Source organism: Salvelinus alpinus, chromosome 32 (assembly GCF_045679555.1).
Source record: "Salvelinus alpinus chromosome 32, SLU_Salpinus.1, whole genome shotgun sequence".
NCBI classification, from domain to species: Eukaryota; Metazoa; Chordata; class Actinopteri; order Salmoniformes; family Salmonidae; genus Salvelinus; species Salvelinus alpinus.
The window spans coordinates 3,826,649-3,850,698 of NC_092117.1; the positions used below are offsets into that span (position 1 = coordinate 3,826,649).

General features: G+C 43.4%; 1 protein-coding gene across 1 annotated transcript; it reads right to left on the reverse strand.

The window, feature by feature from the left end:
* Nucleotides 1–6,461: 6,461 nt before the first annotated feature.
* On the reverse strand, nt 6,462–23,362 carry paox (polyamine oxidase). The gene is made up of 10 exons (XM_071379746.1): nt 23,132–23,362; nt 17,468–17,644; nt 17,065–17,195; nt 15,172–15,359; nt 14,143–14,333; nt 12,368–12,537; nt 12,157–12,242; nt 11,939–12,051; nt 7,652–7,800; nt 6,462–7,545 (listed from the first exon to the last, which is right to left on the reverse strand). The coding sequence occupies exons 1-10, from the start codon at nt 23,289–23,291 to the stop codon at nt 7,393–7,395; spliced, it is 1,518 nt and encodes a 505-aa protein (XP_071235847.1). The 5' UTR covers nt 23,292–23,362; the 3' UTR covers nt 6,462–7,392.
* Nucleotides 23,363–24,050: the final 688 nt, after the last annotated feature.

Sequence of the window (24,050 nt, forward strand, 5' to 3'; positions counted from 1 at the left end):
AAGGTACACCTGTGTAATGATCATGCTGTTTAATTAGCTTCTTGATATGTCACACCAGTCAGGTGGAAGGATTATCTTGGCAAAGGATAAATTCTCACTAACAAGGATGTAAACCAATTTGTGCACAACATTTGAGAGAAATACACTTTTTGTGTGTAAGGAACATTTCGGGATACTTTAATTTGAGCTTATAAAACATGGGACCAGCACTTTACACGTTGTGTTTATATTTTTGTTCAGTATATTTTACAACATAAGAAAGTGAAATGTCATCCCTGGGCAGAGTTGGTGGACACCATATTATACATTACATGACCAAAAGTATGTGGACACCTGCTTGTCAAACATCCAAAATTATGGGCAATAATGTGGAGTTGGTCCTCCCTTTGCTGCTATAACAGCCTCCACTCTTCTGGGAAGGCTTTGCACTACTGCAGTTGCAAATTGCCTCTGGAAACAACATCAGCACAAGAACTGTTTGTCGGGGAGCTTCATGAATTGGGTTTTCATGGCCGAGCAGCCGCACACAAGCCTAAGATCACCATGCGCAATGCCAAGCGTTGGCTGGAGTGGTGTAAAACTCGCTGCCATTGGACTCTGGAGCAGTGGAAAGGTGTTCTCTGGAGTGATGAATCATGCTTCACCATCTGGCAGTCCGACAGACGAAGCTGGGTTTGGCAGATGCCAGGAGAACACTATCTGCCCGAATGCATAGTGCCAAGTGTAAAGTTTGGTGGAGGAGGAATAATGGTCTGGGGCCGTTTTTCATGGTTCAGGCTAAGCCCCTAAATTCCAGTGAAGGGAAATCTTAATGCTACAGCATACAATGACATTCCAGACTATTCTCTGCTTGAAACTTTGTGGCAACAGTTTGGGAAAGTCCCTTTCCTGTTTCAGCATGACAATGCCTCCGTGCACAAAGTGAGGTCCATACAGAAATGGTTTCTCAAGAGCGGTGTGGATGAACTTGACTGGCCTACACAGAGCCCTGACCTCAACCCCATAGAATACCTTTGGGATGAATTGGAACGCCGACTACAAGCCAGGCCTAATCGCCAAACATCAGTGCCCGACCTCAGTAATGCTCTTGTGGCTGGCTGAATGGAAGCAAGTCGCCGCAGCAATGTTCCAACATCTAGTCCTGGAAGAGTCGGCTGTTATAGCAGCAAAAGGAGGACCAACTCCATATTAATGCCCACACACACACACACACACACACACACACACACACACACACACACACACACACACACACACACACACACACACACACACACACAATACCCCATAAGACAAAGCAAAAACAGTTTTGTTGAAATTTTAGCAAATTTATATAATAGAAACAAAAAATAAATATTACATTTACAAAAGTACTCAGACCCTTTACTCAGTACTTTGAAAGTTTCTTAAATCAAATCAAATCCAATTTATTTATAAAGCCCTTCTTACATCAGCTGATATCTCAAAGTGCTGTACAGAAAGCCAGCCAACCTAAAACCCCAAAACAGCAAGCAATGCAGGTGTAGAAGCACAGTGGCTAGGAAAAACTCCCTAGAAAGGCCAGAACCTAGGAAGAAACCTAGAGAGGAACCAGGCTATGAGGGGTGGCCAGTAATCTTCTGGCTGTGCCGGGTGTAGATTATAACAGAACATGGCCAAGATGTTCAAATGTTCATATATAACCAACAGGGTCAAATAATAATAATGACAGTGGTTGTCGAGGGTGCAACAGGTCAGCACCTCAGGAGTAAATGTCTGTTGGCTTTTCATAGCCGATCATTCAGAGTATCTCTACCGCTCCTGCTGTCTCTAGAGAGTTGAAAACAGCAGGTCTGGGACAGGTAGCACATCCGGTGAACAGGTCAGGGTTCTATAGCTGCAGGCAGAATAGTTGAAACTGGAGCAGCAGCACGGCCAGGTGAACTGGGGACAGCAAGGAGTCATCAGGACAGGTAGTCCTGAGGCATGGTCCTAGGGCTCAGGTCCTCCGAGAGAGAGAAAGAAAGAGAGAAAGAGAATTAGAGTGAGCATACTTAAATTCACACAGGACACCAGATAAGACAGGAGAAACACTCCAGATATAACAGACTGGCCCTAGCCCCCCGACACATAAACTACTGCAGCATAAATACTGGAGGCTGAGACAGGAGGGGTCGGGAGACACTGTGGCCCCATCCGATGACACCCCCGGACAGGGCCAAACAGGCAGGATATAACCCCACCCACTTTGCCAAAGCACAGCCCCCACACCACTAGAGGGATAACTTCAACCACCAACTTACCATCCTGAGACAAGGCCGAGTATAGCCCACAAAGATCTCTGGCACGGCACAACCCAAGACCATGTCAGTGACTCAACCCACTCAAGTGACGCACCCCTCCTAGGGATGGCATGGAAAAGCACCAGTAAGCCAGTGACTCAGCCCCTGTAATAGGGTTAGACGCAGAGAATCCCAGTGGAGAGAGGGGAACCGGCCAGGCAGAGACAGCAAGGGCGGTTCGTTGCTCCAGTGCCTTTCCGTTCACCTTCACACTCCTAGGGCAGACTACACTCAATCATAGGACCTACTGAAGAGATGAGTCTTAAACATTTGTTTTTACCTTTATTTAACTAGGCAAGTCAGTTAAGAACAAATTCTTATTTTCAATGACGGCCTGCAAGCCCGAAGCCGGTACACTTATGACAACATCCAGCTCAAGTGCAGGGCGCGAAATTCAAAATCTTTTTTTTTTTTTTATATTTAACTTTCACACATTAACAAGTCCAATACAGCATTTGAAAGATAAACATCTTGTGAATCCAGCCAACATGTCCGATTTTTAAAATGTTTTACAGCGAAAACACCACGTATATTTATGTTAGTTCACCACCAAATACAAAAGAGGACAGACATTTTTCACAGCACAGGTAGCATGCAGGTAGCATGCACAAAGCCAACCTAACTAACCTAGAACCAACCAAACTAACCTAGAAACAACTTCCTCAGATGACAGTCCTATAACATGTTACACAATAAATCTATGTTTTGTTCGAAAAATGTGCATAAAATGTGCATATTTGAGCTATAAATCAGTTTTATTACAGTTTTATTCATTACTGCTACTATCATAGCTACAGTCAGAAATAGCACGGGAGTAGCCAGAGTAAATACAGACACCAACGTCAACTACCTAATTACTCATCATAAAACATTTCAGAAAAATATATGGTGTATAGCAAATGAAAGACAAAGATCTTGTGAATACAGCCAATATTTCCGATTTTTTAAGTGTTTTACAGCGAAAACACAATATAGCGTTATATTAGCTTACTGCAATAGCTAACACACAACAGCATTGATTCCAGGTAATCGGTAGCGATAGCACAGTTCGACAGATATATGAAATAGCATCCCAAATTGGGTCCTACCTTTGTTGATCTTCCATCAGAATGTTGTACAAGGGGTCCTTTGTCCAGAACTGTCTTTGTTTGGATCCAGAACGAACTCTTTCCCTCTTGAATTAGCAAGCACACTGGCCATGCGGCGCTAATCTCTCCTTCGTGAACAAATTCATACAACGCAACACACCTAAAGTCCTGAAAAAATTTCAATAATATAATAAAACTATATTGAAAAAACATACTTTAGGATGATATTGTGACATGTATCAAATAAAATCTAAGCCGGAGATTGTATTCGCCCCATAACGACGGCTTTCGAGAAGGCGATTCCAGGTCCAACTTCGCGCTTTCGAAAACAAAAAAAATGGCGGACCTCTCATTCCAAGATAATGTATTCAATCTCAGAACAAGATAATCAACTCATTTCTGCTCTCACTTCCGCTTGACACCCAGGGGAAGGTGTATGACGTGTATCTATAGTTCTAAGTGACATGCCCATTTATAGACAAGCTCTTGAACAGAGACCTCGCTTTCGGAAATCTCACTTCCGGATAGGAAATGGGCTGCAGAAGGAGTTCTGTTTCACTTAGAGAAATAATTCAAACGGTTTTAGAAACTAGAGAGTGTTTTCTATCCAATAGTAATAATAATATGCATATTGTACGAGCAAGAATTGAGTACGAGGCCGTTTGAAATGGGCACCTCTTTCCAGGTTACTCAATACTGCCCCTTCAGCCTGAAGAAGTTAACTGCCCTGTTCAGGGGCAGAACGACAGATTTGTACAATAAATCTTTATTTGTACAATAAAGACTTAAGGCTTGAGACAGAGTCTGCGTCTCTCACATGGGTAGGCAGACCATTCCATAAAAATGGAGCTCTATAGGAGAAAGCCCTGCCTCCAGCTGTTTGCTTAGAAATTCTAGGGACAGTAAGGAGGCCTGCGTCTTGTGACCGTAGCGTACGTATGTACGGCAGGACCGAATCTGAAAGATAGGTAGGAGCAAGCCCATGTAATGCTTTGTAGGTTAGCAGTAAAACCTTGAAATCAGCCCTTGCCTTAACAGGAAGCCAGTGTAGGGAAGCTAGCACTGGAGTAATATGATCATATTCTTTGGTTCTAGTCAAAATTCTAGCAGCCGTGTTCAGCACTAACTGAAGTTTATTTAGTGCTTTATCCGGGTATCCGGAAAGTAGAGAAATTGCTGTAGTCTAATCGAGAAGTGACAAAAGCATGGATGACTTTTTCTGCATCATTTTTGCACAGAAAGTTTCTGATTTTTGCAATGTTACGTAGATGGAAAAAAGCTGTCCTTGAAACAGTCTTGATATGTTCGTCATAAGAGAGATCAGGGTCCAGAGGAATGCTGAGGTCCTTCACAGTTTTATTTGAGACGACTGTACAACCATCAAGATTAATTGTCAGATTCAACAGAAGATCTCTTTGTTTCTTGGGACCTAGAACAAGCATTCTTCAAGTGCAGTCGCAAAAACTATCAACCTCTATGATGAAACTGGCTTTCATGAGGACATCCACAGGAAAGGAAGACCCAGAGTTACCTTTGCTGCAGAGGATAAATTCATTAGAGTTACCAGCCTCAGATTGCAGCCCAAATACATGCTTCAGAGTTCAAGTAACAGACACATCTCAACATCAATTGTTCAGAGGAGAATATGTGGATCAGGTCTTCATGGTCGAATTGCTGCAAAGAAACCACTACTAAAGGACACCAATAATAAGAAGAGACTTGCTTGGGCCAAGAAACACGAGCAATGGACATTAGACCAGTGGAAATCTGTCCTTTGATCTGATGAGTCCAAATTTGAGATTTTTAGATCCAACCGCCGTGTAAGTGAACGGAGAGTAGGTGAACGGATGATCTCTGTATGTGTGGTTCCCACCGTGAAGCATTGAGGTGTGATGGTGCTTTGCTGGTGACACTGTCTGTGATTTATGTAGAATTCAAGGCACACTTAACCAGCATGGCTACCACAGCATTCTGCAGCGATTCGCCATCCCATCTGGTTTGCGCTTAGTAGGACTATCATTTGTTTTTCAACACGACAATGACCCAACACACCTCCAGGCTGTGTAATGGCTAGTTCACCAAGGAGAGTGATTGAGTGCTGCATCAGAGGACCTGGCCTCCACAATCACCCAACCTCAACCCAATTGAGATGGTTTGACCGCAGAGTGAAGGAAAAACAGCCAACAAGTGCTCAGCATATGTGGGAACTGTTGGAAAAGCATTCCAGGTGAAGCTGGTTGAGAGAATGCCAAGCTGTCATCAAGGCAAAGGGTGGCTACTTTGAAGAATCTCAAATATAAAATATATTTTGATTTGTTTAACACTTGTTTGGTTGCTACATGTGGATATTGATATCTTTCGTACCTGTTTCCTCCAGCATCTTCACAAGGTCCTTTGCTGTTGTTCTGGGATTGATTTGCACTTTTCACACCAGTTTTCCACATTACTGTGTGGTCCCATGGTGTTTATACTTGCGTACTATTGTTTGTACAGATGAACGTGGTACCTTCAGGCGTTTGGAAATTGCTCCCAAGGATGAACCAGACTTGTGGAGGTCTACAATTTTTTTGGGATTTCTTTTGATTTTCCTATGTCAAGCAAAGAGGCACGGAGTTTGAAGGTAGGCCTTGAAATACATCCACAGGTACACCTCCAATTGACTCAAATGATGTCAATTAGCCTATCAGAAGCTTCTAAAGTCATGGCATAATTTTCTGGAATTTTCCAAGCTGTTTAAAGGCACTGTCAATTTAGTGTATCTAAACTTCTTACCCACTGGAATTGTGATACAGTAAATTATAAGATAAATAATCTGTCTGTAAACAATTGTTTGAAAAATCTGTCTGTAAACAATTGTTTGAAAAATGACCTAGGACATCTACTTTGTGCATGACACAACAGACTTGCCAAAACTAGTTTGTTAACAAGAAATGTGTGGAGTGGTTGAAAAACGAGTTTTAATGACTCCAACTTAAGTGTATGTAAACTTCCGACTTCAACTGTATATATATATATATATTAAAGAGAGAGAACAAAACATTTCCTATTCAAGTTTTTGTGCAATACATCCGTTTTTTATTGATATGAACAGAATATTTAAGAGGACAGATTTAAGGCGTGATATTAAACATGACATAAAAAAATAATTTAAGACACCGAAAGTAATGGCGAACATTGTGAAATCTAAAATCATTAGATTTAAACACCAATTGTTAACAGAAAAATCAGACACCATGAGACTGAGTGGCTTCAAATAAATTTGATTTGATTTAAGTAATAATCAAAACAAATTTCAAATTGTGAATAATCTCCTAAAACAAATCTGTGGTGAAGATCATAATACTCAAAAAATGGTTCAGTAGCAATAGGTTCTGGGAACATTAACCCACGTTGGAAAGTCAAAGATATGGAGCCCTTTGGTGTAAGATCAAGTTGTCCCTACACACTGTTTTAAGTTCTGTTTTGTGCTTCTCCAATAATGGTTAATATTAGGACTTGAAGGGTAAGCGGATCCTAGAACTAAACATAAGGGTAACTTATACCCAGAGTTATACAGAACAAAGATATAAAACGCAACATGCAAAGTGTTGGTCCTATGTTTCTTGAGTCGGAAAAAAAATAAAAAAAATAATATATATATATATATATATAGGTGTGGCATATAAAGAAGCTGATTAAACAGCAAGATGATCACACAGGTGAACCTTGTGCTGGGGACAATAAAAGGTAACTGAGGAATATTTATGTCTGTTATAAAGCCCTTTTGTGGGGGGGGGGACTCATTCTAATTGGCTGGGCCTGGCTCCTCAGTGGGTGGCTGTGCCCCTGCCCAGTCATGTGAAATGAATAGATTAGGGCCTAATTTATCTATTTCAATTGACTGACTTCCTTCTACGAACTGTAACTCAGTAAAATCTTGTTGCATGTTGCATTTATATTTTTGTTCAGTATATAACACTTTTACAACGAGTGAGTTCTTGTCCTTATAGCTTTGATCTGGTTGGCTGGAATGTGCTGGGCGCGGAGTAGTGAGATATGAGTCTACCAGCTTCCCTCCAGCCAGTAAGCAGCGCTCCATGGACAGTGGAGAAGAAGGAAGGATGGGTGGCCTCTCCAGCAAATAACACCTGGAGAGGCTGAGAGAGAGAGAGAATATATAAGAGAGAGAATATATGAGAGAGAGAGAAAAAGTGGGTCAAAAGATGACAGAATACACCACATGAACTGTGTATGTGTGTATACCTGTTCCCCTTGTTGTGGTAGTGGTTCAGCCAGGTTGTGTATATCCTGCAGTGAGGTTCCAGTGGCGGTGTAGGTGTAGGAGCCACAGGTCCATGGGTCATGGAACCACTGAGACCTCAGGACACGCCGTGGGGTGATGGTTGGGTTCCCTACATACACAGACACAAACACACAGAAACGTAACGTTATGACTATAACTACTGTTCCCTGAAGGACGGAGACGAGGTACAATCCAACTATGTGGAGTAACACAGTCGCAACTTATATTGGAGAACTAAAGTCACTCCTGTCAAGGCCAATGAAATCCACGCCTCGCTGGAAGCCCTGCCTTCCACAGGTGATAACCCTGAGGCTCGGATATATTCCTTCAATTCAGTACCACACCTCACTGCGCCCAGAACCGGGTGGCGCAGGGACAAACAGACATTGTACCTCATTTTCCTCCAAGGAAAAGTAGTTATAGTCATAACGTTACATTCACTTTCAGTTGGTACTCTAGGTACAACACAACTATGGAGAAATGTAATACTGCCCCAAGCCGGCCCAATGGATACCAAGTGAAATGGCCCATGGAAGACCACCCAGACCTCCACCCTGCAAGATGCAGTAGTCTGGGTATTGCACGCTGCCTAATGGCCCTCTCCTGTCAGCACGCTATGGGCTACACTTGGAGCAGTGACATCCAAGCGACAAACCTCACAAAAGTGTGGTGATGCCCAACTTGCCACCGCACAAATATCCAACAGTCAATTCTTTAAATAAAGCCCAAGACGCTGCCAGACCCCTGGGTAGAGTGGGCACGTACACCGCTAGGTAACCCTTGCTGCTACAGTGATAAGAAAAAGTATGTGAACCCTTTGGAATTACGATTTCTGCATAAATTGGTCATCAAATTTGATCTGATCTTCATCTAAGTCACAACAATAGACAAAGTTAATGTGCTTAAAAACTAATAACGCAAATTGTATTTTTCTTGTCTATATTGAAAACATAATTTACAAATTCACAGTGTAGGTTGGAAAAAGTATGTGAACCCCTTCGCTAATGACTTCTCCAAAAGCTAATTGAAGTCAGGAGTCAGCTAACCTGGAGTCCAATCAATGAGACGAGCTGCCTCACCCTATAAAAAACACTCACAAAATTTGAGTTTGCTAGTCACAAGAAGCATTGCCTGATATGAACCATGCCTCAAACAAAAGAAATCTCAGGAGACCTAAGATAAAGAAATGTTGACTTGCATAAAACTGGAAAGGGTTACAAAAGTATCTCTAAAAGCCTTGATGTTCATCAGTCCACTGTAAGGCAAATCGTCTATAAATGGAGAAAGTACGATACATAAAACACTAAAGAATGGTGTTCATGGGAGGACACCATGGAAGAAGCCACTGAAGTTTGCACAATTTACAATCTACGTGAGGTGTCATAAAACCCCCACACCAATTCCTCCTCCCCTCTGTGGGTGAGAGGGCTCAGTAGAAACTGATCCATTGTAACCTGATCTTTGGATCCTATCAGGAGAGTCATGACAAAGTAAAGTTTTTGTCCCATCCTACAGTGCTTACGAAAGTATTCAGACCCCTTCACTTTTCCACTTTGTTACATTACAGCCTGATTCTAAAATTGATTAAATGACAAAATGTTCCTCAATCTACACACAATAGCACATAATGACAAAACGAAAACAGGTTTTTAGATTGAAAAAAAATATATTAAATAGTATTCATACTCTTTGCTATGAGACTTGAAATTGAGCTCAGGTGCATCCTGTTTCCTTGAGATGTTTCTACAACTTGATTGGAGTCCACCTGTGGTACATTCAATTGATTGGACATGACTTGGAAAGGCACATACCTGTCTATATAAGGTCCCACAGTTGACAGTGCATGTCAGAGCAAAAATACAAGCCATGAGGTCGAAGGAATTGTCCGTAGAGCTCCGGGAGAGAACCCTAACCCACCAAGAGTCTTCCTAGAGCTGGCAGCCAGGCCAAACTGAGCAATCGGGGGAGAAGGGCCTTGGTCAGGGGGGTGACCAAGAACCCGATGTTCACTCTGACAAAGCTCCAGAGTTCCTCTGTGGAGATGGCAGAAACTTCCAGAAGGACAACCATCTCTGCAGGACTCCGCCAATCAGGCCTTTATGGTAGAGTGGCCAAACGGAAGCCACTCCTCAGTAAAATGCACATGACAGCCTGCTTGGTTTGCCAAAAGCCACCTAAAGGACTCTCAGACCATGAGAAATAAGATTCTCTGGCCTAAACACCAAGTGTCACGTCTGGACGAAACCTGGCACCATCTCTACAGTGAAGCATGGTGGTGGCAGCATCCTGCTGTGGGGATGTTTTTCAGTAGTCAGGATCGAGGGAAAGATGAACGAAGAAAAGTACAGAGAGATCCTTGATGAAAACCTGCTTCAGAGAGCAGACTGGGGCAAAGGTTCACCTTCAACAGGACAAGCACACAGCCAAGACAACGTGGGAGTGGCTTCATGACAAATCTCTGAATGTCCTTGAGTTGCCCAGCCAGAGCCCAGACTTGAACCCGATCGAACATCTCTGAAGAGACCGGAAAATAACTGTGCAGCAACAGTCCCCATCCAACCTGACAGAGCTCGAGAGGATCTGCAGATTAGAATGGGAGAAACTCCCCAAATACAGGTATGCCATGCTTGTAGCATCACACCCAAGAAGACTTGAGGCTGTAATCGCTGCCAAAAGTGCTTCAACAAAGTACTGAGTAAAGGCTCTGAATACTTATGTAAATCAGATATGTTTTTAATTTTAAATACATTTGCAAACATTTCTAAAAACCTGTTTTTTCTTTGTCATTATGGGGTATTTTGTGTGTAGATTGATGAGAAAAAATAAATGATTTAACGAAATGCGGAAAAAGTGAAAGGGTCTTTCCGAATGCACTGTACATCCTGACGACTAGATGGTTCTGTTCCTGCTTTTAGGTGATTTTTATTAAATTTTTTAAGAATCACCCCCACCCTCAATGTTAAAGGAATAGTTCACCCAAATTACATATTAGTTTCCTTACCCTGTTAGCAGTCTATGGACAAGGTATGACAGAAACCCACGCTTTGGTTTTGTTTACCTGGCCAATGTTTCTAATGCAAACTTTTTTTTAGCGTTTGTGGCACAAATCCAATGCAAGTCAATGGAACCTATATTAGCATTTTCACACTTCATATCCAAGGATGAAGAAACAATACTCCAATCCGCAGCTCCATACTACTTGTCAGACACTGAGCACTGATACTATATACTCGTTGTTGGGGTGTGATTGGCGTGTCTATTTCTTTGGATTCTTAATGTCCAAATAAGTTTGATCCAAATTGGATGTTATGTACTACACTAAAATATATGAATCCTATAAATAAAAAAATTGCCAATTTGGGTGCAATCAATTAGCTTAATTTCTGAGATCAAATTCTATTTCAACGTAATAATGTTGCAGGAATGCTAATTTTACCCGTTTTTAACATAATAAACGATTTCTGAACAATCTGAGATGGTGGGTGTCATAACCCCTTTTTATTGTGCTTTTTGGAGGTGGAATGACCCAGGGGCGTTTCATAATAAAATAGAATTCCCAGGAATGAAAAGTGTTGAGCTCGAGAAAGACCGCTCCTTTTGGGATCCAACCCTGCTTGTTCCCTCGACTCCGTTACCAACACCCAATCGCCTACAGAGCCCATAACCTGTACCACTAGACACCTCATAGGGACTAGTGAGCTACAGGCAGGAATCATCAGTGAATCCCAGTAATGAGACACCCAGGGGGGAGGGGAGGGGTGCATTGGTCGCTCAGACCCGTGTTAAGGCCCCTCGCTCCGGGGGTTAGCCTAGCCAAGTTTAAAGGGGCTGCTTCCTCATCGGAGGTGCACGCAAGACCCGCTTCCTCGACATCCTCCAAATCCAGGAATTGGAAATAGGAATGGGGTTGCCATAACGCTGGGGGAAAGCTTCATTCACAGGAAGTCAAGCCTGCTAGCTCACGTTAGCCAGGAGTCTTTTCAGTCCAAGCTAGGCTAGATAGCCTCTTTGACCAAAGCACGGTTCGTTTAGAATAACCAAGCGACTTAACGCTATACTAAACAAGAGAGCTACCCAAGCAACTCCACCGTGGGGAAGCAGGAATACCTAGTAGTAGCTAGTTCGCCTCTGTGAACAAAAAGGGAACAAAAGATTAACACACTACTGACTGAAGTGTAGAACACAGACATGAAAGTACAATGGGTTAACCTGCATGTGATGGAGGGGTTAGATGTTAGAAGGTTTACCTGTGAACCTGCGTATCAGGTGTGTTATGGAGTGTGTGACGTCCTGTTCTGGCAGAGTCTCCATGAACTCAGACTCATGACCAGCGATCCAGCCACACAACACATGGCCATACCTGGAGAGACAGGGGTAGAGGGGGAAAGAGGGTGAGAGGTAAGAGGCGTGGGGAGTTCAAGACATTGAGTTAGAGATGTTTAGTTTGTGTGTATGTCTTAGTTACCTCTCAGTGGGTTTGAGGACAGTGAAACCAAACAGTTTCTTGATCCAGAGTCTCTCCACATCTGATACCTGGTCCACCAAGTCTGACTAGAGGGCAACAGTAAAACTACTGTTACTGTCTGTGTGTTTGCAATGATAGATATATAATTGTGGTCCTCAAGGATCCGTTTTGGGCCCAATACTCTTTTCCCCGCATGCTATTTGTTTCATACCTCGTCTTCCCAGACCAGGTATATGACCTCACAGTCGTCGTCCCACCAGGGTTGGTCAAACTCCACAAAGATCTTGTTGTTGGTTCCAAAGCCCATCCTCTGAACAGAGTGCAGCTTGTGGAGGGGTAGAGGAGGGGAGAGTAGGGTACCATGATGCTTCTTCAGATAACCTGATAAAATAATAGTAGATATTATTAGGTACACTGAACAAAAATGTAAACACTTCATGTAAAACGCATTGGTCCCATGTTTCATGAGCTGAAATAAAAGATCCCAGAAATGTTCCAATCGCACATTATGCAAATTTCTCTCAAATTGTGTGCACAAATTTGTTTACATCCCTGTTAGTGAGCATTTCTCCTTTGCCAAGATAATCAGGAAGCTGATTAAACAGAATGACCATTACACAGGTGCACCTTGTGCTGCGGACAATAAAAGGCCACTAAAATGTGAAGTTGTCAAATACAATGCCACAGTCTCAAGTTCTGAGGGAGCGTGTAATTGGCATGCTGACTGCAGGAATGTCCACCAGAGCTGTTGACAGATAATTTAAATGTAAATTTTTCTATCATAAGCAGCCTCCAATGTCATTTTAGAGAACTTGCCAGTATGTCCAACCGGCCTCACAACCACAGACCACGTGTAACCATGCTAGCCCAGGACCTCCACATCCGGCTTCTTCACCTACGGGATCGTCTGAGACCAGCCACCCAGACAGCTGATGAAACTGGGGGTTTGCGGAACCAAAGAATTTCCATACAAAATGTCAGAAACCGTCTCAGGGAAGCTCATCTGCGTGCTCGTCGTCCTCACCATGGTCTTGACCTGACTGCAGTTCAGCGTCGTATCCGACTTCAGTGGGCAACTGCTCCCCTTCGATGGACACTGGCACGCTGGAGAGGTGTGCTCTTCACGGATTAATCCTGGTTTCAGCTGTACCGGCTTGCTGATGTCAACGTTGTGAACAGAGTGCCTAATGGTGGCGGTGAGATTATGGTGTGGGCAGGCATAAGCTATGGACAACGAACACAATAGCATTTTATCGATGGCAATTTGAATGCGCAGAGATACCATGACGAGATCCCGAGGCCCATTGTCGTGCCATTCATCCGCCTCCATCACCTCATGTTTTAGCATGTTCATGCACGGCCCCATGTCGCAAGGATCTGTACACAATTCCTGGAAACTGAAAATGTCCCAGTTCTTCCATGGCCTGCATATTCACCAGACATGCCACCCATTGAGCATGTTCGGGATGTTCTGGATCGACGTGTACGACAGCGTGATCCCGCCAATATCCAGCAACTTCGCACAGTCATTGAAGAGGAGTGGGACAACATCCCACAATCAACAGCCTGATCAACTCTATGTGAAGGAGATGTGACGTACTGAGGCCAACAGATGCATATCTGGACTGATTTCCTTATATGAACTGTAACTCAGTAAAATCTTTGAAATGGCTGCATTTATGTTTTTTATACAGTGTAGTTATTGTTCTAAAAAATTGTAAATGAGAGGAGAAGAGAGAAGAGTGACATGGCATGGTGCCTCTTTAGGAAGCCTGGCAGCACAGAAAACTCAGACTTCCAGTTGTTTGAGAAGGTAAGGTCACAATGTTTGTTACTGGTTATAAAAGGTTAATGTTTAGAAACTTAGAAGAGATGTCATAAAATGTAATATAAGAGAACATTTTAACAGTAGTCATTTGACATCTGTGTGTGTGTGTGTGTGTGTGTGTGTGTGTGTGTGTGTGTGTGTGTGTGTGTGAGACCTACCGAGAGGGACAGTGAGGATGACGTGGTCCGCTGGGATTCTCTCTCCATCTTCACACTCCACCACTACAGGGTACTCTCTCCCTCCTTTCCTCAACACCCTCTGCCAGTGGACACAGCTGACTGGTCGATGGTAGGAGACTACCCCAGTAGGAAGCTCGTTCATCAAGTTGGTGATTAACCCTTCATAACCTCTGAAAGAGACAGAACAACAGTCTAGTCAAGCCACGCGCACAGCGGTAAACGGAGAGAAGTGCAATCGATGTCTATACACACACGTGCATGCACAGACACACACGCAGACAGCAGAAGGATTTTTTGACAGCCTAATTTCGATATTTTTATGCTTGGAATTTACGACATTTGGTAGGCTATTTGTTACTCAACTTGTTTAGAATTAGATACATGCAGCTTCTCTTCGGTCATTACTTGTTGCCCTAGAATACTTAATAAAGCCTTGCTCACCAGAATAAAGTCATTAATAGAAGAAATGTATCAATAATTTAGCTGACATCTGTAAAGTTATTTTTTTAACGTTTAGAGACCGGGGAGAAACTGCAATAACCCGTGAAAGATTCTCTGTAAAACTTCCAAATGACATCAGTTTGACCGGTTTTATGAAAAGCTGTGAAAAAGATCCAACAAGATTCGGATATTTCAGTTGGTCTTAGAAGCAGATTTTATGTGGTTAAAATAGCCTACTGTCAGCTTTATTTCTCTGAAAAAGATAGCACGTTTGCACCGTACTTAACGGTCCATTCGCATTCTCTCAAGATGCTGAAATAAATGCATCATATTTCTCCACTCCTGTTCCAGAGACAAAATTAATATTTGGTGTATCATTTTACAGCAAGAAACGCTTCTTGCAGTAAAATAATACACCAAATGTTAATTTTGTAGCCTAATATTATATTAGGCTACATGTGAGAGGTTATAGGAGTACAGTCATTGTCCAGATTTCAGTTACTATTCCATTTAACCCCCAGCCGCACCCCTACTTTCCCCCATCCCTGCGGGCACACACAAACTGACCGGGGGAAGGTGCAGTCCAATCCAGGCAAGGTTTTGTACAGTCCAAAGGCTCCCAGGCCCAGCGTGTCCAGAGTGTGTGTTCCATTCACACAACACTCCCCCTTCAGCAGAGTACTGATCAAAGACAGACGGACAGACTGACAGGACAGACTGTCACCTTGCCACCGCTCTGCTGCACGCTGACGCACCTACACACACACACGCACATTTAACAGGCAGACAGGTATATACAGTGGGGAGAACAAGTATTTGATACACTGCCGATTTTGCAGGTTTTCCTACTTACAAAGCATGTAGAGGTCTGTAATTTGTATCATAGGTACACTTCAACTGTGAGAGACGGAATCTAAAACAAAAATCCAGAAAATCACATTGTATGATTTTTAAGTAATTAATTTGCATTTTATTGCATGACATAAGTATTTGATACATCAGAAAAGCAGAACTTAATATTTGGTACAGAAACCTTTGTTTGCAATTACAGAGATCATACGTTTCCTGTAGTTCTTGACCAGGTTTGCACACACTGCAGCAGGGATTTTGGCCCACTCCTCCATACAGACCTTCTCCAGATCCTTCAGGTTTCGGGGCTGTCGCTGGGCAATACGGACTTTCAGCTCCCTCCAAAGATTTTCTATTGGGTTCAGGTCTGGAGACTGGCTAGGCCACTCCAGGACCTTGAGATGCTTCTTACGGAGCCACTTCTTAGTTGCCCTGGCTGTGTCTTTCAGGTCGTTGTCATGCTGGAAGACCCAGCCACGACCCATCTTCAATGCTCTTACTGAGGGAAGGAGGTTGTTGGCCAAGATCTCGTGATACATGGCCCCATCCATCCTCCCCTCAATACGGTGCAGTCATCCTGTCCCCTTTGCAGAAAAGCATCCCCAAAAAATGATGTTTCCACCTCCATGCTTCACGGTTGGGATGGTGTTCTTGGGGTTGTACTCATCCTTCTTCTTCCTCCAAACATGGCGAGTGGAGTTTAGACCAAAAAGCTCTATTTTTGTCTCATCAGACCACATGACCTTCTCCCATTCCTCCTCTGGATCATCCAGATGGTCATTGGCAAACTTCAGACGGGCCTGGACATGCGCTGGCTTGAGCAGGGGGACCTTGCGTGCGCTGCAGGATTTTAATCCATGACGGCGTGGTGTGTTACTAATGGTTTTCTTTGAGACTGTGGTCCCAGCTCTCTTCAGGTCATTGACCAGGTACTGCCGTGTAGTTCTGGGCTGATCCCTCACCTTCCTCATGATCATTGATGCCCCACGAGGTGAGATCTTGCATGGAGCCCCAGGCCGAGGGTGATTGACCGTCATCTTGAACTTCTTCCATTTTCTAATAATTGCGCCAACAGTTGTTGCCTTCTCACCAAGCTGCTTGCCTATTGTCCTGTAGCCCATCCCGGCCTTGTGCAGGTCTACAATTTTATCCCTGATGTCCTTACACAGCTCTCTGGTCTTGGCCATTGTGGAGATGTTGGAGTCTGTTTGATTGAGTGTGTGGACAGGTGTCTTTTATACAGCTAACGAGTTCAAACAGGTGCAGTTAATACAGGTAATGAGTGGAGAACAGGAGGGCTTCTTAAAGAAAACCTAACAGGTCTGTGAGAGCCGGAATTCTTACTGGTTGGTAGGTGATCAAATACTTATGTCATGCAATAAAATGCAAATTAATTACTTAAAAATCATACAATGTGATTTTCTGGATTTTTGTTTTAGATTCCGTCTCTCACAGTTGAAGTGTACCTATGATAAAAATTACAGACCCCTACATGCTTTGTAAGTAGGAAAACCTGCAAAATCGGCAGTGTATCAAATACTTGTTCTCCCCACTGTAGGTATATAGGTATACGGTGTGTGTGTGTGTGTGGGCGCATGTTGCGTGACGTACCTCTGTCCTTATGAACTCCCCAACACTGCTGTACGGTTCTCCTCCCTGTTCGCTGAACTCTCCTCCCTCCTCCAACACCTCAGCAAACAGCTCTACAGCAGGACCCGTCAGCTCTGGAGTCAGCTTATGACCTGGTAGAAACATAACACAATGTTAACGAACTACTGACTAGCTAAGTTAGACTTTGTATGAGCAAATGGTTTTTCTATGGGGTTCATACATTGACTGACAAAAACAAAAGAAGAGAACGGAGAGCGCATCCACAGTTTGGTCTGTCGCTTGCACATATGCAACTCATGTTAGCCCAACTCATTTGAACTTTTGACGGACAAAAACTGACTGGGTGACGTAATATTACATTTTCATCCATTAAAATCAGTCTCTGCCTGGCCCAACTTTTTACCGGAGCTGGAGAACCAGTTTGGTACCCATGGTGGGTGACCTCCTATAGCCAGGTCCTGGTTCTCCGGAGTCAGGCTCTCTGGGTCCAGCAGGCTGTACTGTCTGGACAGACAGAACACTGGGTTAGCCTCCGACGGACCATGGATCCAGTTAGCACCAATCTCTATGATGTTATTACCTAGAGGAGAGAGTAGGAAGGGAGAGAGAGAGAGAGTAATACATTAAAATAAGTTTAGCAACATACAGCGTATGAGTAGGTTACACAATTACACACAGCAATAAAAATAAGTGTTATGGTTTTATGGTACAGACTGCAGTTAAAAGAAGCATCATGGTTTGATATATTACGGCATATTGATAAAGATACAGCCTACTGTATCACATGCTTTTTTTGACAATGTTTATTGACACCGGTCATATTCAATGGGTGTTGCAAGTTTCTAAATTCAGCAGTTATTCTGCACTCTGGCGCAATCAGACGAGAGTGCCCTGAAATCGGAGTAGATGGCCAGACTGCAGGAATGTCCACCAGAGCTGTTGCCAGAGAATTTAATGTTAATTTCTCTACCATAAGCCGCCTCCAACGTTGTTTTAGAGAATTTGGCAGTACGTCCAACTGGCCTCACAACCGCAGACCACGTGAAAACCACGCCAGCCCAGGACCTCCACATTTGGCTTCTGCAGGATTATTTAGGTGGGGTGGGGGGGGGGGGTATTTCTGTCTGTAATAAAGCCCTTTTGTGGGGAAAAACTAATTCTGATTGGCTGGGCCTAGCTCCCAAGTGGGTGGGCCTAAGCCCTCCCAGGCCCAAACATGACTGCGATCTTGCACAGTCATGTGGAATCCATAGATTATGGCTTAATGAATTGATTTCAATTGATTTCCTTATATGAACTGCAACTCAGTAAAATCTTTGAAATTGTTGCATGCTACAATTTTGTTCAGCATATATTGGATCTTTGTCCAGCTACTGTGAAAAGTTTGGATGTGTGTAAAACCATAAATAGTCTGTTGTTTTAACATTATATGCCCACGGGGAGAAAGGATGGTGGCTGTAAGTGTGACATAGGCTATTTAGAATGAATTGCCAAACCCTCCCTAACCCGGACGACGCTAGGCCAATTGTGCGTCGCCCCACGGACCTCCCGGTCGTGGCCGGCTGCGACAGAGCCTGGGCGCGAACCCAGAGACTCTGGTGGCGCAGCTAGCGCTGCGATGCAGTGCCCTAGACCACTGCGCCACCCGGGAGGCCGCATTGTATGATTTTTAAGTAATTAATTCCAAGGCTCATTGTTACACAATGAATGGTCTTTTGTTCGGTTAAATCAATTTTTATAGCCTAACACTAAACATTTTGTGAACGCTTATCTCGTTGAATTCCGTGTCATTCAATTTTCGACGAAACATTCGACGTAAATACACAGACTAAACGTGACTTTATCCAGTCATGTTTGGTTTCATTGCAATCAACTGTTAGTTTGTAACACAACCAAACATGATGGGTCATTTCGCGGGACGTATTGACCGAAAGAAACCGATTGGAAGACAACAAGTAATGACCTCATTGTGCACCAATTATATGACCGCTGTTTCGTTGATTGACTGTATTTTAACCCAATGACCACTGATCATCTTGAAATCTAGCTGGGTAGATAGCCAATGAGCAGAGGTAAACGGCAATATGTAATGTTTCTGTGTTGGAAGACCAACCCATGTAGTAAACTCCGGTGTAAAGACGGTCTATCGCCATTGAAGATTCATACTGGAAGGAGCCAAGCTTGTTACGCACAGCACTATTTCGGTAACGAGCATCTTCAGCTGTTTATATATCGAACATCATGGCGAATAAGTCAGGGAAAGCTAAATCTAAGACTATAATTTTGTCTACATTCGTATATCTAGAGGAAATTGATCGTGAAAGTGAGAAAGATATGCTTTTGGAAGAGGACTCAGTTAGCGACCATAGCTATTACTCCAAAATGGAAGCATATTTTTTGGAACGGAGAGGACATTGTTTTGGACTGGTAAGTTATTCTCATGCTAATGCCGTTGTTTGAAATTAATAATATAAAATATTATTTGTGATTGTTTTTACATTTTATTTGCAATATATAAAAATGTTATGAAATGTGTAAAGTACACATTGGCTATACATTGTGGGTGGGGGTATGTTTGTATGTATGTGAATGACCCATAGCCTATGTTTGTGTGTGTGTATATATATATATATATATATATATATATATACACTGCTCAAAAAATAAAGGGAACACTAAAATAACACATCCTAGATCTGAATGAACAAAATATTCTTATTAAATACTTTTTTCTTTACATAGTTGAATGTGCTGACAACAAAATCACACAAAAATTATCAATGGAAATCAAATTTATCAACCCATGGAGGTCTGGATTTGGAGTCACACTCAAAATTAAAGTGGAAAACCACACTACAGGCTGATCCAACTTTGATGTAATGTCCTTAAAACAAGTCAAAATGAGGCTCAGTAGTGTGTGTGGCCTCCACGTGCCTGTATGACCTCCCTACAACGCCTGGGCATGCTCCTGATGAGGTGGCGGATGGTCTCCTGAGGGATCTCCTCCCAGACCTGGACTAAAGCATCCGCCAACTCCTGGACAGTCTGTGGTGCAACGTGGCGTTGGTGGATGGAGCGAGACATGATGTCCCAGATGTGCTCAATTGGATTCAGGTCTGGGGAACGGGCGGGCCAGTCCATAGCATCAATGCCTTCCTCTTGCAGGAACTGCTTACACACTCCAGCCACATGAGGTCTAGCATTGTCTTGCATTAGGAGGAACCCAGGGCCAACCGCACCAGAATATGGTCTCACAAGGGGTCTGAGGATCTCATCTCGGTACCTAATGGCAGTCAGGCTACCTCTGGCGAGCACATGGAGGGCTGTGCGGCCCCCCAAAGAAATGCCACCCCACACCATGACTGACCCACCGCCAAACCGGTCATGTTGGAGGATGTTGCAGGCAGCAGAACGTTCTCCACGGCGTCTCCAGACTCTGTCACGTCTGTCACGTGCTCAGTGTGAACCTGCTTTCATCTGTGAAGAGCACAGGGCGCCAGTGGCGAATTTGCCAATCTTGGTGTTCTCTGGCAAATGCCAAACGTCCTGCACGGTGTTGGGCTGTAAGCACAACCCCCACCTGTGGACGTCGGGCCCTCATACCACCCTCATGGAGTCTGTTTCTGACCGTTTGAGCAGACACATGCACATTTGTGGCCTGCTGGAGGTCATTTTGCAGGGCTCTGGCAGTGCTCCTCCTGCTCCTCCTTGTACAAAGGCGGAGGTAGCGGTCCTGCTGCTGGGTTGTTGCCCTCCTACGGCCTCCTCCACGTCTCCTGATGTACTGGCCTGTCTCCTGGTAGCGCCTCCATGCTCTGGACACTACGCTGACAGACACAGCAAACCTTCTTGCCACAGCTCGCATTGATGTGCCATCCTGGATGAGCTGCACTACCTGAGCCACTTGTGTGGGTTGTAGACTCCGTCTCATACTACCACTAGAGTGAAAGCACCGCCAGCATTCAAAAGTGACCAAAACATCAGCCAGGAAGCATAGGAACTGAGAAGTGGTCTGTGGTCACCACCTGCAGAACCACTCCTTTATTGGGGGTGTCTTGCTAATTGCCTATAATTTCCACCTGTTGTCTATTCCATTTGCACAACAGCATGTGAAATTTATTGTCAATCAGTGTTGCTTCCTAAGTGGACAGTTTGATTTCACAGAAGTGTGATTGACTTGGAGTTACATTGTGTTGTTTAAGTGTTCCCTTTATTTTTTTGAGCAGTGTACATATAAAAATGGTATGGAGTAGAATGTAACAGCAAACCCACACATCTCAACACAGCGACCATGCTTCCTCTACTCAGTCTACATATTATGGATTAGAGGGAGCATGGTCGAGGTGCGTGTGTCTGCCGCTCCACCCCACCCCCCACATGAAATAGCCTATTTGAGTGAAATGGAACAGCACTTTATGTTCCCTGTACTCTATATATCTGTTTATTATACCTGTTGATACAGGGCTCATATGTGAAACTATTCTAACTGAACATTTTCTTTCACAGTGACACTGACTCCGACTGGGAGCCCCCAGTGCCAACGTGTCCATCCCCCTCTGAAGCTGGTTCATCCAGCAGGACCCCTGGTGTCTCTGGCTCCACACCTCCCGGGCCACTGTGATTATTAGTGTCTGACCCTGCTGGTCATCTATGAACGTTTGAAAATCTGTTCTGTTATAATCTCCACCCGGCACAGCCAGAAGAGGACTGGCCACCCCTCATAGCCTGGTTCCTCTCTAGGTTTCTTCCTAGGTTTTGGCCTTTCTAGGGAGTTTTTCCTAGCCACCGTGCTTCTACACCTGCATTGCTTGCTGTTTGGGGTTTTAGGCTGGGTTTCTGTACAGCACTTCGAGATATTAGCTGATGTACGAAGGGCTATATAAAATAAACTTGATTTGATTTGGGCTACTTGTGTGGGACACCTGGGTGACTTCATGATAAATGTCATGTAGCACACTCATTTTGGAAGTTATCATTCTGAAACTTTGCACAAGTACTGTTGCCCTCTTATGTTTTTCACTGAAATTGTCCCCATATTCATATCTGAATTTTGTTTTATCTTGTTCATTTTAAAGATTATGATACAACAATTAAAAAGAAAAAACGTATGGTTTCATTGTATTATCTAAACCAGATCTATTGTGTTATATTCTCCTACATTCAATTCACATTTACACAAACTTCAGAGTGTTTTCTTTCAAATGGTACCAAGAATATGCATATCCTTGCTTCTGGGCAGTTAGATTTGGGTAGGTCTTCAGGTGGAAATTGAAAGAAGGGGGGGGGGGGGGGTAGCTGTAAGAATTAAGCTTGCAGCTTGTTCCTTGAAATGAGACAATCATGCCCAAACATTTTAATTCACTGACAGAGATATGGATAATTAAACACAAATTTACGTTTATAGTAGCTGGCTAGGCTAGTCAAACTGTAATATTGCCTAGCTTTCAATAAATTGGCTAAATGGTCAACGATGTTACCTCTTCATACGACCAAAACAAATCGTATTGCATGCTGCATATTTCAAGTGCACTCGAAAACAGATATTTATCTAGAGCTATTCTCTTCATCAGACAGCAACTTGCGTTTTCACAACAGGCTGTGTTTACGACTCGTAAGTAGTTAGAAGCAGGCCATTGGCTGTCTTCATCACGAGGTGTACGAGAGTTCAAGTTTAGCCGTTCGCCAAATTTGCCTGAGTAGACAGTGTTGAAGTATACTTTTTATGAGAAAATTCAAGGTGCCAACATGTTATAGTCATCATAAGAATGTTTTACTGTCATATGCAACATAAAAAAAACAGCTCCTTCCTAGAATGGGATCGTTCAACTTCACGTTTTTCGCCTATCACCTTGATGGCTGCAGGATGCAGTTATTGAAGTGAAGACATAACTTCAAGACCTTTGATCACATGATTTTTGAAGTTCCTGCAGTCGAGATGTAAGCGTAAATCGGCCGACTTTATCCCCATAATGCAACTGAAATTCGGTGAGAATTGACTTGGCAAAATTAAGTGATCCGATCGCATTTCTCTCCTCATGTGAACTCTCATGTTTACTTCTACACTCACCCATTTTGCCCGTCTTTATCCTTCCTCCACTCCGCCCCGTCGCTTCCAGGATCCTCACATTGCGGAAACCATGTTTGGTTAACTTCAAAGCTGCTCCAATACCAGATATTCCACAGCCAACTATTACTATCTGCGAGTCCAAACCGTGCCGCAAAGCCATAACGATGTCCTGATGTATATCAACCTGTCTTCGTCTCTCCCTCTCTACTCAATCTTCTTCTTCTTCGATGGGCTTTAACGGGGGTTGGTATTCAATGTTAAAGGTTCATTACCGCCACCATCTGGACGGGATATTGAATAAGAACAACAACAAAAAACATTCCGGGAAGGGGGGAAAACGACATCAAACTAAATAAAACACGTAAAATAAAAACATCATACTTCTTCAATCACAGTCCACTCCAAAATGCATCCCTACACAGGCTCAGGGGCCTGTGTTTGGGCTACATTCACCGACAGGATTTCTTGCACTGCATCGGCTGTGAAATCACGAAGACCCCAAAAAACGCTCAGCAGCATTCACAATGATTCCAATTTCCTTAGACTTCTTCTCCGCTTGTGCTGTACAGTTTATAACTATTGCAATAAATAATGCAAAGTCCACCATTTTAACATGTAGCATTTCACTATCCCTCGGTTGATGAGAAACCTTCACTGGTTGTGGTGACTCTACTACTATTGTTTCTTCCCTGCCACTCATTCCTTTACATGTTCTCACCGCCTCCAGATAAGAGACACGCTGGACACTCCTTACCCTTGCCACCTCATTCTCCTTCACCCTTCATAGGGCACTCCAAGAATTCAGGCGCATGTTCACCACCACAAATGCAGCATTTCTTCCACTCTGCACACACTTGACACATGACCAAATATTTTACATTTATGACACTGAAGGGGCTTGTGCACAAAAGATCTTACT